Genomic DNA, 16,257 nt, shown 5'->3' with positions numbered 1-16,257 from the left:
GGGAAGGGGGGCGAGTCCCCATCCCTGCCTCCCGATCACTCCCAGGAACGTAGATACCAATATTGAGACCACTGGCCACAGCACCCAGTGGACAGAACAGCATGTTGGGCAGACCTTCGCAAGACCCCAGGCCCGAGTCTGGTACCTCTCACGGAGAACCTGGGCCATACATCATATGTGGACAGTGGGGGCACCTGAAGTGAGACTGTTCCCTTATGGAATGTGATGCTGGTTGGGAGATGATGCAAACCTCCTCAGGTGGGATGTGCTGGGAGGACATCAGTTGACCGCATTCCTAGATAGCGGGAGTTCTGTATCGATGGTCCACACTTACTTCTGACAGCCCTACCAGTCATCAGAATGGTGTCAATAGATTGCTTTCATAGCCACGTCAACCGATGCCTGGTGGTAGTGGTGCTCCTTTGGAACCTGGAATGACTTCATGAGGTTTCTGGTGTCTCGAATGGAGAACTTGCCATACTCAGTATTGCTCAGGAGGGATGCACCTGGATTTGCCAAAGCCCTAGCCCAATATTGTTCCAGGCACATCAAGGAGGCTGCACTGCTTGAAAAATGTTGTCATGGGGTGCTCCAGGAGATGATGGTACGGCAGGGAGCCACGGGGGTAAGAGGCGGCACTGCCAAGGAGGAAAAACCCTGTAGGGAACCCATAGAGGTACAGAATGACGAACCTGATGGGGAAGATCCTGGTAGCCAGTGGCAAAGCGACCCTGTATTCGCCAAGGTCGAAGCACACGATAACAAACTATCAAATCTGTGGGACCATATGGTGGTGATTGAGGGCACAATCCTTGACCAAAGGAACAGTCAGCACTTCCTTAGAATAGTACATGAGGTGACGTTATGGTATTGGGTGGTGCACAGGAGGTTGGGGCCCCAGTCCCAGATGTTCCACAACAGTTCCAGAAGGAGGTGGTGGAGGCTGCCCATGACCATCAATGGACTGGGCACCAATGAGTCAAGAACACTCTGGCTAGGATATTAGCCCATTTTTTTTGGCCTGTGGTCACCCATGGCATGTGGGTGTTTTGTCAAACCAGTGAGGTTTGCCAGCACACATCCCACTGACCTGCACCATGGGCCCTGTTGGCCCTGCTACCCATTAATGGGATGCCTTTTGATCGGGTAGCTGTGGATTTTGCCTTCTGCCCAGGACCCCAGGGGGAGCCCGGTACTTATTGGTGAGTATGGACTATGCCACAAGATATACGGAGGGAGTTCACCTACCTATCATGAAGAGCACAGGGGTAGCCCATGCTTTAATGTACCACCCACATGGGCCTCCCCACCAAAATCCTTACTGATCGGGGGTCCCCATTTATAGCAAGGCTCATGAACAAAGTATACCTGAGTACTGCAGATCTGCCAGCTATTTACCGTGGTGTATCATACCCAGATAGACAGGCTGGTGGAGAGACTCTACCAGACCCTTAAGACCATACTAAGGACGCTAGTGCACGAGCGGTCTTCAGCTTGGGACTTCTTCGTGGGCTCTTTTTTGTTTGCCCTTCAGGAGACCCCCCAGCCTTTGACAGCCATCGATGGGAGACCCCCTTTTGTTTGCCTTTGGGAGACCCCCTCAGCCATTGACAGGGTTCACCCCATTCAAACTATTATATGGCCTGATGGAAGAGAAATGGGTCCGCCTCTGTAAGTGCAGAAGCTACAGGAACACCTTGCCATCATCTGACAAGAAGCCTGGGATAACAAGCCCAACAGGCCCAAAAACAATGGTACGACTGGGGGAACAAGGATTGCTCCTTTTGCACCGGGACCCAGATCTTTATATCTAGAGATGTGATGGCCCAACCCCACAGGTACCCTGCCTGGGACCCTATATGGTTACCTGGGCTTTGGAACTGTTGTCATATAAGGTGCAGTGTGTCCCCCACCCGAGACAGTGAAAGTGATTCCACGTGAATGACCTACAGGAATGGCAGACCTGGCGGGAGGTCAACACATGTAACCTATCTAGTGACCTGGGGAACCTGGAAGACTGCATCCTTCCCTGGTAGGCAGAGCCCGGCCCTACAGAAGAGCCACTGTTCAACCCCACATTGTCTGCTGAGCAGTGAGAAGTTGTGCAGACACTGCTCCATCACACCCCCGGTGTATTTTCATCAACCCTTATCTATACCTGATTGGCTACCCATTATATCACAACACCCGCTGGGAAGGTGGCTAGGACCCACTGGCACCCAGTACCACAGAAACAGTGGGAAGTAGTCAGCCAGGAAGTAAAAGACATGCTATGCTTCTGTGTCATTGAACCGTCCCAGAGCCCCTGGAAAATCCCCATGATCTTGGTCCCCAAGCCAGATGACAGCATGCATTTTTGCGTTGATTATCGGGAAGTGAATAAAATCACCCAATTCAACACCTGACCGATGCCTTGTGCCAACCTTCTTATTGATCAGTTGGGTACCGCTTGATATCTCTCATAAAAGTTTATTGGCAATTCCTGGTACACCTTCCAGACCAAGAGAAAACAGTGTTTGCCACACCACAGGGGCTGTTTCAATTTAAAAGAATGCCCTTCAGGCTGCAGGGCACTGCAGACACGTTCCAGTAGTTTGTGGACAAGGCTCTCAAGCACTGCGAGGGATTTGCAAGGACATGGGTCAACAATATCGTCATGTATAGCCCAGACTGGCCAACGCATCTTGAACACCTCTAACATGTCCTGCAAGCCTTAAGATATGCGGGGTTGAAAGCAAACCCTAAGTAAATCCATATCGGACTTAAAGAGCTGAAATATCTGGGATTCCTAGTTGGTCACTGACAACTATGACCCCTCCTGGATAAAAGTTATATCATTAGAGCAACAACCAAGGCTGACAAAAAAGTGCCAACTTCACCGATTCCTAGGTTCCATCAGCTACTACAGCAAGTTCATACCTGGATTTGCCACTGTGGCCAGCCCCCTCAATGACTACTTGTGGAAGTACCGTCCAAATACCAACTAATGGAGTTTGGTTCAAGTCGAAGCTTTTGAAAAGCTGTGCACCAGTCTGTCCCAGGACCCAGTCTTGCACAACCCAGATTTTGACCATCCCTTCATTCTACATATGGACACATCCAGTTCAGGATTGGGGGCCGTATTGTCCCAAGAAGTTAGTGAACAGGAACGACTGGTACTGTTTGTCAGAAGGGAGCTGCAGCCAGCTGAGTGCAAATATTCAGCAGTTGAGAAAGAGGCCCTCGCAGTAAAATGGGCAGTAGGGGCCTTGCAATACTATCTCACCAACAACGCATTCCAATGGGTAGCTAATTTTATGGATGTCCAGGATGAACTACCATAACCCCCGCATTTTACAGTGGTACATGTCTCTCCTACCTTATTGTTTTGCAGTGTGACACCAGGCTGGACAGGAACATAAAACTGCTATCTGTCCTGACTCCATGAGGATGACACCAAGAACATCCAGTAAGGGGGGGGGTGTCCCAGCACCTCCATGCCCAGACTACTGCTGCTGGCAGTCTCCACAGCCCCCACAGCATCTGCCCAAAACCCCACACCCCCCAGCACCCCAAAGCCCAAATTTACTCTCACTGCACGGCCCCACAACAGGAACAGGGGAAGCGGTGTCAACGGGCCTGCCTCCACTGGCATTTCTGGTGCTGCGGAGCTCAGTTTAGAAACTGCAGAAAGAGGTGGTGGCAGCAGAGAGCCTGACTGGGCTCGGGCCAGGCTTCAAGGCAGGAGATCAGTGGGTTGGGCCACAAAGGGCTCGCAGGAACACCGGGCCAGCACTCTCCCGGGATACTGAGCCAGCTCCACTCCAAGGTAGAGTGGAACAACAGCCAGGCCTGAAGCTGGCCGGGCAGTGGGTATCCCACAGAGACCAAGGAACAGCCCCACCCACAGATCAAAGCTTGGTGTTGGGGCTGAAGACGGAGGGTGGGGCCAACTGGGAAGGAATGGGGCAGGAATGGGGCAGAGACAAAGGAGTGGAGGGGGATAAAAGGCAGGCTGAGATGGTCGAGGAGGAGAGGGCTAGTGACCCAGTGGCACAAAGAGAGAGAGAGAGAGCAGACCAGATCAGACCAGAAGGGTACTAGCCAGCAGGGCTGAACAAGCGGTGACTTAACCTTCTTGCCCTTCTGAGACCTCCAGCGGCCTTGACAAAGGGGAAAATGGGGTCCTCTAGAATTGCAACAACTGGTAACCAGCAACACTGCGATTCGGCCGAAACGCGTCAGGTCATTTTTTTAGCCCTGGTTATGATTATGGTTTATGTATATTGGTTGTAATTGGGCCCCTTTATATGTTTTAATTTGATATTATCAATAAATACATGTACCTCTTTTTATAAATAGTTTTTATATTGGCCCTCCTTTCCACTAACCTTTGTTTGGTTTTGGAGTTCTTTGTTAGGTTTAGTTTTTTCCCCTTTCTTGTTCCAACCAGCAACAGTGACCAGTGGGAAGGTCTGGGGTGTGCAGGTGGGGTGTGACACCATGCATAGGACTGGCTTGCATGGAAAATTGTGTATGTAGTCAAATGTTGACTGTTTAGTACCATGATACATATGGTATTCTAACAATGTCATCCCAAACTGAGTTACACTCTTCTAAGCCCATTGACTTCCAGGGATTTAGAAGGGAAAACTCTGCTTAGGATGGCCCCTGCAAGATTACAAAATTAACATATTTTTTCCCCTGTTTAATATAAATCAAGGGTTTTTTTTAGAGATCCCTACATTGTATTGACAGTTATGGCACAAAAAATCTAATTTAAAGAAATGAATATTCCTCTGGGTTTTTTCTGTAAATACCACAAACTCATCGCTATTTGTGAGGAATTCATTGGCAATACGGTTACACAAATGCAAGCATTGCAGTAAGAAAACATTCACCATGACAGCTGCAGAAATCTGAACAGTTAGGGATTTTCTTTCTTTTTGCTAATCAGTGCCCTAATTTTTTGTTTTGTTTTGTTTTTGCTTATCATTCTAGGAATCATCTGCTTTGACATATAGTTTATGTATGTGTAACAGATTAGTCTGCTCCATATCTGTCAGCCCTCATGTAGTTGTAGAAATTATGCTTTAAATTCCCACTGTTGCTTAATGTCAAGACCAGCATGGAAGAAAGGAGGCAGATCTGGGACTAAAATCCATACATTTTCTACTGTTGAGTTCATAGAGGATCTATATACACAAATAAGTAAAGCTACAAGCATCTGTTACGAATGTTATGTTTTCTGTGACATTTCTTGATGGTGTATAGAATCAATGTATTTGATTTGCATCCCATCCCACCTATTAAAATGAGCATATGTGGCTATCATGTGCACTGGGTTACAGTGTGTGGTAAATGTTTGATCAAATTAGTTTATTTCTGGTACTACTATTAATATTTTTTTAGTTTCTTGCCATCAACTCACAATTGACTTATGGCAACCCTGTAGGGTTTTCAAGGCAAGAGACGTTCAGAGGTGGTTTGCAATTGCCTGCTTCTGCATCACAACCCTAATATTCCTTGGTAGTCTCCCATCCAAATGCTAACAAGGGCTGACACAGCTTAGTTTCTGAGATCTGATGAGATAGGCCTGGGCTATCCAGGTCAGGGCATATTAATAACTAGGTGTAAGGCCAGTTGTGGGAAGAAATACAATGAGCTTTAGAAGGAATCTCCAGGTGAGTGTCCCTGCTGTGGCTGGTGGGGTGGCAGAGGGAAGGGGAAAGTAGAGGGAGGCAAGCCATGTTTATTTCCTTCTGGTTAGCTATAAGGCAGGGCTGTCTCAAGTCATTTTGCTGCCCCGTGGGTAGTATGGGAGGAAAGCCTCATGGTAACAGGTATGGTTCCCTCCACCCTTGACTTACGTTGATTTGGGGTTATGCAGTGGCAGCTAAGGTAGAAAACCACCTCCTCCTATGCCATGGCTTCTGGGTTCCAAGGGTCTGGAAAGTGGTTTCATAGCCAGTTACAGGGTTGCCAACTCTGGATTGGGAAATACCTGTAGATTTGAGGGGTAGAGCCTGGGGAGGGACCTCAGCAGGGTATAATGCCATAGAGTCCACTGGCCAAAGCAGCCATTGTCTCCAGGAGAACTGATCTTGGTCACTTGGACATCCGTTGTAATAGCTGGAGATCTCCAGGTGCTGCCTGGAGGTTAGTTTATGTTAATTTGGGGCTATGCAGTGGCAGCTAAGGTAGAAAAGCACCTCCTCCTATGCCATGTTTCCTGGGTTCCAAGAATCTGGAAAGTGGTTCCATAGCCAATTACACGGTTGCCAACTCTGGGTTGGGAAATACCTGTAGATTTGAGGGGTAGAGCCTGGGGAGGGCAGGGTTTGGGGTGGGGAGGGACCAGCAGGGTATAATGCCATAGAGTCCACTGCCCAAAGCAGCCATTGTCTCCAGGAGAACTGATCTTGCTCATTTGTAGATCAGTTGTAATAGCTGGGAAATTTTCTGTAGGGGAAATGATGTGCTGTGGCTGGGGAACACAGTGATTTCTGGGAGATCTCCAGGCCCCACAGAGAGATTGGCAACTCCAGTGACCATTTAAGGGAAGATTGGGATATGTATTTTACCTCAGGACACATTCAGTGACTCCCAACAGCAACAGCAAACGGTTTAGAATGTTAGAGGCAAAGGCCAATTGGGCTGCATATGCAAATAATCTTTGTGTTCTGACTGGCTATGGGGGGGAGAGGAACATCAAACTGTTTAGAATGTTGGAGGCGGGACTCAGGCAACGCAGCCAGTGGATAGGGACAGCTTCTGAGTGACACATCATGGAGCCAACTGTTTTAGGACCTTGTGGAATGTTCAGAAAGTGCCACCCCACTTCACAATTATATATAAGGAGAGATTATCATCTACCAGTACTAATAAATATAATCTACCGGTTCTAATAATGTAGGGTTGGACTAACTTTTCCGCTAATAGAAGGCTTTTGTGGCCGTGAACCAGAACTTTCCTGCCTCCCCTTCCCACTGCAGCCCATTGATTTCCCCCAAATGCTGCTCCTGGGGAACAGGGGACCCTCAGAAAAGGCATGAATTGGTGGAAATTACATGTCCCTTACTGTCAGCAGAAAATTTAGTCTGGATCCAATGCTTAATGTATGCTTGGTATTCAATATATTAATTGGTTTCTGTCTATTGAACTGGAGCCTGTTTTGTCACATGTGACCATATGCAATGTTTGTAGGCCTCCCTCTCGCCATAAACCTGAGTATGAACTTTCTGCAAGCACCGATGAGGCTCAGAAGAAATTTGGCAACGTTAAAGCCATTTCATCAGATATGTATTTTGGAAAGCAAGATCATGCTGAAGTAAGTTTTTTTTTAAACTTTCTGCCGTGGTTGACTAGTTTGGGAGCTATTTGGCCTTCTGTGATTAGTCTCAACATTTCTGGAAGTATCTGCTGTGTTTATAGCAGAGCTGATCTTGAGAAAATTTAATTTCCTCTCTTCTGCCCCCTTTTTCAATTTTCTCAAGATAAGGAGCAACATGGAACATGTTTAGTTGTTTTCTTCTTCAGCTAGTCCTTATGCTGGCTAAAATAATAAAGGTAAGCTGCATAACATGGAGCTAACCACGCCTGTCCTGGCTAAAAAGCTCTTCCAGCACAGGCATGATTAGCTTGGCATTCTAAACAGGCTGCTGCCAGTTGAAAAAGGAAACTGGATGAGATTGTCATCGCTCCATGTTAATACGGCTTACCTTTATCAGTTTAGGAGTGGCTGAAGAAGAAAACAAGGAAACAGGTGTTTATCCTGATAGCTGTTGCTATGAATATTTTTACTGCTGCTATCATGAATTTCTGAAATCTTCAAGGGATTCATGGACATTACAAAGTGTGGCTGTTCATGTCAATGGTTTTGTATCCTTGAAAGTTTCTTGTGATTATATTACTGAAAGTTCTTTGTAATTATATATTACTAGAAGCAAAGCCCGTTGTAGCAGCAAAAGACATGAGACATTTCCCCCCTCGGCTCCCTGCCTGGGCCGTCTCCAAGCACACAGAGACCCAGTCCCCCATTTCCTCCCCCCTCCCAAGACCCTGGTGTTAAAGGGTGATGGCACACCCTGCCAGTGGCTCCCTGCCCGGCTGCATCCAGCAGCCTACAGGGCACCTCCACCACGGTCCACCCCTCAGCCCTCGGACCCGTCTCCCTCCAGTTTCTCCCCTTGGTCCCCCGACCCTCTCCCCTCCCCTCAGCGCCACCAGCCCGTCCCGCTGGGCTCCTTCCCTCGGCAGCATCCCTGGCTGGCGTGCGGTGTTCCCGGAGCAGCCGCTGCACTGCTGCTGGCCGCCTCCCTCCCTCCTGGCTGTCCGCCGCCCCCCCTCCCTCCCTCCCCTCCCCTCAGACTACTCGTCCTGCCGCTGCTGTGGCTGGGCCAAGTGGAGGTGCCAACCGCGCCAGCAGAGAGGAGCCCACACCAAGGTAGGCTGTGGTGCTGTCAGCTCGTCTCCCTCATCCCCCTCCCTCCGGCAAGGGCCCAGCTCTCTGCCGCCCTCGCTCGCTCGCCTGCCCACGGGAGGGAGGCACGAGAAGGCACAGCCAAAGTCTGCCGAGAAAGAAGATGGTAGCGCAGCCCAGGCCGGCCGGAGGGAGCTAGCAGGGCCCAGCCGGGCCCATCCTCCTGCCTCCCCACTGCCATTGGGCAAATAGGCAGTAAAGACATGCAGGTCTCGCTGCCTCCCTCGGCAGCAGGATTGGCCTTCGCCCCCTAAGCCTCTACCCACCGGAGCGTCCAACCCATCCGGCATGTCCCTGTAGACTGAGGGTGAGATGCTGGCCGGGGCTTCTGTGGGTGGGACTCTACCACTCAGCCAGCCAACGCAGCCAGTGCCTTCTGAGTGGCAGTTCAGGCCACCAACTGATTTTGGCGTGCATAGAACTTTGCCACTTGAAAATGCAATTCTTAATAAGGAGAGATGTGCAGTAAATCCTTGTACAATGTTATCACAGTGGTGTTTTTTTGTTCTTACACTGTGATCCCAGTTTTTTACTTACCATCCTTGATTTTCGTGGGCAGAGGGTGTAATAAACAAGTATCAAGTTATTCCATTGGCAAGCTGGGAAGTTCTTGATTACAGCAATCCACACCCCATGCCTAGTGAAATCAAGAAAGCATCCAACACAATATACAGATAGAAAGACCTTAGGATCATGGCCTGAAGATTCTTCCCTTTTTTTTTCTTGCTCTGATAAAGAGTTCTGGAGAACTTGAAAGCTTGTACAGCATATTGTGTTATTTTGGCGGGTTTTAATAAAACATACTAAATGGCTTCTGGCTTTAGAGTTTGCTATGGACAAAGTGAACTGAGAGCTGAAATGATTAAGCTGGACTCTTTGTTGCTGGTGGTTAACACTGGCTTTCCCCCTGAAGGTCTACCTTTGCTGTGAGGTTTCTTTGCAGTGTGACAGTAAAACTGCTCTCACTTCAGTATCAGAGCCATGTCACTGCACTGTTGCTGAATTTTTTTTAACTTTTCCATAGTATGAAGCTAGAGCTCGGTTAGAGAGGTTTTCTGGAAGCTCAGCGATAAGTTCAGCAGACTTGTTTGAAGAGCAGAAGAAACAGCCATCAGGTATGAAAGAAAACAATGAAAAAGTCTGAGATTTGGTTAGTCTAAATTTGTGTAAATGCACACATTGCCACTGCTATAAGTTGTTATTTCTAGGTCTGGTGCAATAATTCCTGTTCAGGTTGACTTTCACTTGAGAGCACCATTCTACCGTTATGTTTCCAATTGCAATTCTAAACACTTCCTAGGAAGTGCAGACTTTACATGCGCTTGGTGTTGAGTTCTAGTGTTAAACTAGGATCAGAGAGACATGGTTTCAGGTTTCACTTGTGAAACTTACTGGATGGCCTTGACCCAGTCACACTCTGGTTGCAGTCACACGCACCAGAAAAAACAGGGGGGAAGTGAGGCTATTTCCTCCGGAGGAATTTGACCCCCGGTTGCACAATCACACCTCCTTTGAAGCTGCAGGCGCAGTCCGTCAGTGCATGATTAGATGCAACTGCAGGTGAGTCAGGGGGGGTTGTGCTGTTTTCTCCCCATGCGCTTAACTGAGGGATTGATGAATCGCATCTCTGCACCGAGGGCTCCCTATGGAGTTTGCGATGATGCGCATACTGCGAAGGGGGGTGAAAACCAATGGCACGGAGTCAAGATGGCCTGATCAGACCATCCTGACGCCATGAGAGCACACTGGAGTGATCAGACATGGGAAAGTCCGTCTGTGGCCTGTTGCAACCCGTTAACTATTGGGTTTCCCCCGGTGTCTTTTAACTCCGCTTCTGCAGTGGAGCAGAACAAGTTGCCAACGGCTGCGGGGCAGTTCCCGGATGTTGTTGTTTGATTGTGCCCTTTAAATCTGCCCGGCATTTACACCTATGTCGGATCTAATTGTGCGTATGATCGCAGCCTCTCTGAGCCTAACCTACCTCACAGGGTTGTTGTGAGGATACAGTGGAGGAGGGACAATCATCTGCATTGGAAAGATCGTGGGGTAAAGATGCACTGCATAAATTATCAATAAATATGTCTGGCCTCTCAAAAGTCTTCAGAGACCTGTTTGTGCAGCTGTCTTAATTGGCATGCTGGAAAGAAATCCATGTTGCTCATACCTCTTATACTAATAGGAGCTAATTACTCTCATTCCTTGCAAGTAGAAATACTGTTGAACCAAGTCCACAGCCAAAACAGATGGGGCATGAGGAAATTAATACATAGTTTCATGTTGTTTAGGCCTAATGTTAATAGCAGCTACAATCCTGCATGTAGTCATATGTCCTAAATAGCAGATTTGCCTTGGTCTTAGAATGAACCCTTGGCCATAGCGTTAGATCTGCTTGCTTTAGATCTACGTTATGGGCCACATGAGGACTGTATCCATGATACTTAACAGAAAGTTAAATTTGACCAAGCTAGGCCTAAAATAATCATTTCCTTGTACTATCCATGAAGCATTCAATGAGGTTGATAGATAGAAACTTGTCTATGAAAGTGCATGCTACAGTACACCTGTTGGGCTTTTTTTTAACAGACATGTTTTGTAATTCTAATTCAAAACCCCACCTTGACCTTGCACCAGGTTTTAAGGGTACCCCTGGCAAAATGTAATTTATAGGGCAAGGCAGTTTCTTTCCAGAAGGGCAGCTTACATTTTTTATAATATTTGAAATTTGAAGATCTGCTCAATCCCAGTGTCATTTTCTCAAAGGAAGCAGCAAAAAAAAAAGCAGCAAAATAATAGTAACGTGTTCTCTGCCTGTGCGTGAACCTAGTGGGATGGAAGTTGGTGTACATCATCAGGAAACAATGATAAATTTCATTTTCAGGTGAAAGTTATTTTCAGGAGAATCAGGAGTGATTCTCTTTCTCTCACGTACACCCTTTCGCAACAAGAGAGCACACTTTAAAAAGGTAGAAGGGAGGAAATTAGGACGTTTTAGGGAAGGGACGTAAACCTTATATTGTGGGCTTGAGTTCTGGAGAGATCCTGGGGTGGGGCAGCTGAAGTCCAAAGAGCAGTGTGCGTAGGAAAAAGAGAAAAAGCCTACAGATTGTAGCAGGGGTTTTCGGAAAGAAACCAGAGTTCTGACCAGCAGAGATCCGGACTGGGAATCTGAGGAACAATTTGCTAGTGCCTGGGTCCTTCTTTTATGGACTGAAGATTCCCAAGGTAAGTGGGGTTTGGTTGTTCTGGTTTTGGATTGGGTCAAGACAAAAAGTTTGAATCTCGCCAATTCTGCATGGGCACCAAGAGCCTGGGTGAGGCAACATGATTAACAGATTGTAATTAGGTTGAAGTAAGCCAGATCTGCATGGACACATATGCTTGAGTGAGTCAAGAAAGCTCCTGAAACAGGAAGGGGGCAAATCAATCACTTGAGTGCCGTTCTTGATTGAGTTTTTTTTAAAAAAGGAAAAAGAGGAATGATTAATGTTGGTTAATGAAACAGCAACTTCCCTGATACTGTGTGAAGTCTCCAATGCTGAAAAGTCCCTTGTTATTGAGAACAATATGCCACAGAACTGGGGGAGATGGCACTTAATTGGTTTCTAATTCCAGCACACCTTTTATCTTCTTTTTTGGGCTTTTCTAGTGTCATAGCCAATGCTCCCTCTAAGCTGTTGTGTCTTGTGAGCGATTTGGCTGCTTCATAGATTAGTTTGCTCTGGAGCCATCCCTTCCTGTGCCGAGACAAAAACATGTGAGCCAGAGGCTAAAAAACAGTGAGCTAGCTCACACTAACTCAGCTTAGAGGGAACACTGGTCATGGCTGAACCCGAGTTCCCAAGTTTCAAATCCCCTTGGCACTTAGACTGTAAAAGGGTGTGCCTGCTCAAACAACTAAGTCCAAAATAAAAGGGGGACCCTACTATCCAAGAGCTGGAGGAGGGGGCAGGGTCCTCATGGTGTTTAGACAATTATTTTAGGGAGAGTGTTATTCTACATCTAGTTAACTTTCACTAGTAAACAGGCTTTTTTGTGTGTGTTATATCAAACGTTGTTCCTCCCCTGTGTTTAGGAAATTACACCATTTCAAATGTCCTGCCGTCTACTCCTGATCTGGCTCAGTTTAAACAAGGAGTGAAATCAGTTGCTGGAAAACTTTCTGTCTTGGCCAATGGAGTCATGTCCTCTATTCAGGTTAGTAAACTTATATTCAGGTTAGTAAACTTACAACTGACATTATTCTTTATATGGGTTTTGAATGGTCATCCTTATTAGGGAGTGAACACAGAGCTTTCCGTACATATTATCCCTTCTAAGTGCAAATGCCTCTCAGTAGGGCAGGGAAACAGGGCCACCCAAAGACACAGTGGAGGAGTCTCTGCACAGTTGCAGGTATGTAAGCTCACATATACATATGTCTTTGTAAACTCTCCCTTTCAAATTGGCATGGCATGGTCCTTCGGCAGCCCCAGACTTCATTTTATTTAAATATTTATGTCCAGTGTTGTCCTGCATGCAAAGCAGCTTCCAATAAGTAACACCTCAGAACTACTAGATAACGTTTTGAAAGTTAAAGCAGCCCACACGAGCAGAATACTCAGTAGACCACCCATAAGGCCACTTGTTGAGGACAGAGGAGTATAAACGGAAGAACAACAAAAGGGAAATGCAGTGGGTGTAGGAATGGGCCTGAAGCTGATGGTCATCTACAGTGAGAACTAGTACACATCCTGTGAACCCCTCCACACCTCCAGCAGTCCAGGATGCTCTGAATGTTAGGACTCTTTCTCTGAACCCTATTGATCCTCAACCACCCAAGACTCTTTCAAGTGGTTAAAGTGGGGTGGGTTTCTTCCCTAATTACCTCCCTTCCCTGTATTCTTCTTAAGTTGCAAAGGGCTCAGAATGTCTACCAGCATATTGTAACCCAAAACAGGAAATTAAATCTGAATTGGGAGAAAGGTGCCATGCCCCTCTTCCTTTTCCCGAAGTTCTGCCATTACAGGGCTGCTCAGGGATGCAAAAGGAGAAGCTGCAGGCTCACTTCTGCTGGCTGATGATGCTTAGGCACTTGGCCCCTGAGAGACAGGGCTAAGTGAGCAGGAAGGTTTTTGGTCTAAGTTCCCCCAAAGCTTGGAAGTCTTGTGCTCTTTGTGAGAGGGTGGGAGACACTTCCCAGCCAGTTGCTCTTCCTCTCACTCCCCCTGGATTCTTTCTGGATACCCCAGTTTTTAAAAATATTTGTGATGTATCTATAAATGGGTGGTTCAGTCCTGACACCTTGGCTAAAATTTCATTGACTGGTCACATTTCCAAACTAAGTTGTCACGAGGGTGAGTTGGGGATACCATGCCATCATTTTGAACTTTTATCTGGGTGGTGGTTGTGGGATGGGTCTATTGGCTTGGGGGGATGCCCAAAGCAGCAGAGAAATATTTTATTATTAATAACAGTTCTTGGGAGTACCTTGCTGGGGTTATGGCCAGTGTCTGTAAATGACCGTGGTTGAATCCAGAAAGGCACTTAGGGAAGGGCTCTTCTAGATCTGATGGTTGAGTGTCGTGTGAAAAAAGTGAAAGGCTGATCAGGTCTGCGAAATAAATTTGGTCTAGCGAGTTGGTCTCCCGTCTTGAAAGACCTATGGGGTTGCCATAAGTCAGCTGCAACTTGATGACATTTTACACGCACACCCAGTATTCAGCCAACCTTTAATTGCTGTACTTGCTTCCTGAAAAGAGATTTTACCTGTCCATTTCTTCTCACTTCTCCAACAGGATCGATACGGATCTTAGCCATCTATGTTCTACAAATTGTGAACATACAAGAAGACATAATATATGTCTGCTGGTGGTAATACTGCAGATCTTAAAATAAGGCTGCCCTAAATCTGTAGACTATTTTATTCTGATTGATTTGGCACCAGTAGTTTTATTGCATGTCCTTCTAGCTCCTAGAACACTTTACTTTAATGTAATAATTTGTTGTTACTCCTACTTTTCTTTATTTTCACAGCCCATGTGCTTATTGTGCTATTAACTGTGTGTTTGTCACTCTTTCTGTCTCTCCCCTGCCTGCCCCCTTGTGAACATGAGGCTGGAGCAGGCGGCAAAGATATGATGTATGCTGTTAGATCTTACACATAGTAGGGCTAGACGCTAGCAATAAATTCCTGTTGATAAGCTTTAGTTTCCTCTTAGAAGGAGCTGATAATAAGTCCTGCTTGCATGATTGGGAGCCTCCCTTGGGCTTGTGCCCTCCTACATTTGTTATGTAGGTACAAAAGATCGTGCGGGTAATGGCATGCAGAATCTCCCTTTACCTAGGTGTTGATCTTGCCGGGGTAAGGGGAAAGCCCATAGAAATAGCACAGCTGAGGAATCTCCCAGTTTAGACAGTGCTTTGTAGGGACTGGGAAGGGGGGAGATGTACCATCCAAAGAAGTAAGCAGAAGAAGGACATCTTAACAGGCCCAGGGAGGAACTACAAACTAGCACAGAATTAAGCATTTCTTAATTTCAGAAGAAATTTCAGTCGCTCAGGTGTGTTGACAGTTTTAAAGATGGATACTGGTGTCCTTGACAGAAAATAAGTGTTTTATTTGCTCTGGTGTTTCATATGAAAACGATAAGGAAATATTTAAAGCCATTGTTAGCTAAATATATTTTTCAAGAGGAAATTACAGAGATGACTAATACTTATTTTAAGCAAAAGATTTCGTTTTTTGGTTCAAAACCAGTTTGTTCATAGCAATTCTTTTAAATTACAGTTTTGATTCAAGCTGTTAAACAATCCATTAAAATATGATGAAGTAAAATGCGTGTGTGTGTGTATAAAGGCCGCAGAGCCTAACACACCCGTGTATTAAAAAAATTAAGATAAAAGCATTTAGCACACTTACAGATTTAAAAAGGATCGTGAATGTGTACAGAAAAAGAAAGCTATAGATAGCCTAGAACTATAACTGTTCAAACGATCCTTAATAGAAAATATTATGGTCTAAGAGATTACAAAAGAAGCCTCAGCTATCTATTCTGTATCTTTCTTTAACTGCTGCCAAACATTTTGCCTTGTAATACTTTTGAAATAAATTGTGATTTTAAATGAAAAAGTTTGGTTTCTGTTATCTTAAGATTCAGCATGTGTTTGAATTTAATGTGTCATAAACTTGCTTTGTAATGGAGCGGTACTATCCTCTTGGTCTTCCATCAGCGTAGAGCTGATGTAGCCGCTAACATCCATCCTTCAAAAGTCACAAGGACTGAATCCTGATGGTGCCAGCTGGCATTCTCCCCCCCCCCTCCCCAAAAGATTTAAACACATGGGAAAACTTCTGGGAATCCTTATAGTTCAGATAGTGAGAAAATCCCTTTTGGACAGAATTGCACTGCTTAATTTACTCTTCTTGATGTAACTTCTCTTCTTAACCTACTCGCTTGCTTTACCAAAAGATTATTTCATACAGAAGTGTGGCTTGAATGAAACTTCAAGAATACATAGAGAAACTGATAACACTTGATTACAAATGCTAACTCTGCATGATACTAGACTCTTTGGGGGGTTATTTATGTTATTTATTTACATTATATATGTTATTTATAGTCTGCCTTTCGCACATGGACTTAAGACGGATTACACATAGTGAGTCAGTACAAGCAACAAAATGGGATAGTCAATATTTATTTTTATTTTATTGGATTTGTACCAGGGAGATACGGGTTCCATCAAAATACCATATGCAGTATACAAACAATTAAAAACCTCAAATAAAATATGATAACATTTTAATAATTCTGATC

General features: G+C 45.8%; 1 protein-coding gene across 2 annotated transcripts in view; it reads left to right on the top strand.

Annotated features, from left to right (window-relative positions):
• The window catches only part of ARFGAP3 (ADP ribosylation factor GTPase activating protein 3), an 83,765-nt gene extending 68,740 nt beyond the window's left edge, over positions 1-15,025 (top strand). For both annotated transcript variants that reach the window (XM_015422975.1, XM_015422976.1), the window contains 4 exons: positions 7,186-7,309; positions 9,486-9,576; positions 12,534-12,655; positions 14,236-15,025. In XM_015422975.1, coding sequence (XP_015278461.1) covers positions 7,186-7,309; positions 9,486-9,576; positions 12,534-12,655; positions 14,236-14,253 — 355 coding nt within the window. In that variant the 3' untranslated portion in view covers positions 14,254-15,025. The remainder of the gene's footprint in view (positions 1-7,185; positions 7,310-9,485; positions 9,577-12,533; positions 12,656-14,235) is intronic.
• Positions 15,026-16,257: the final 1,232 nt, after the last annotated feature.

The sequence above is a fragment of the Gekko japonicus genome, unplaced genomic scaffold, assembly GCF_001447785.1.
Source record: "Gekko japonicus isolate JY-2015 unplaced genomic scaffold, Gekko_japonicus_V1.1 scaffold145, whole genome shotgun sequence".
In the NCBI taxonomy this organism is placed as follows: domain Eukaryota; kingdom Metazoa; phylum Chordata; class Lepidosauria; order Squamata; family Gekkonidae; genus Gekko; species Gekko japonicus.
Note: the sequence above shows the minus strand (reverse complement) of the source record. Positions and strands in the feature narration are given on the sequence as shown.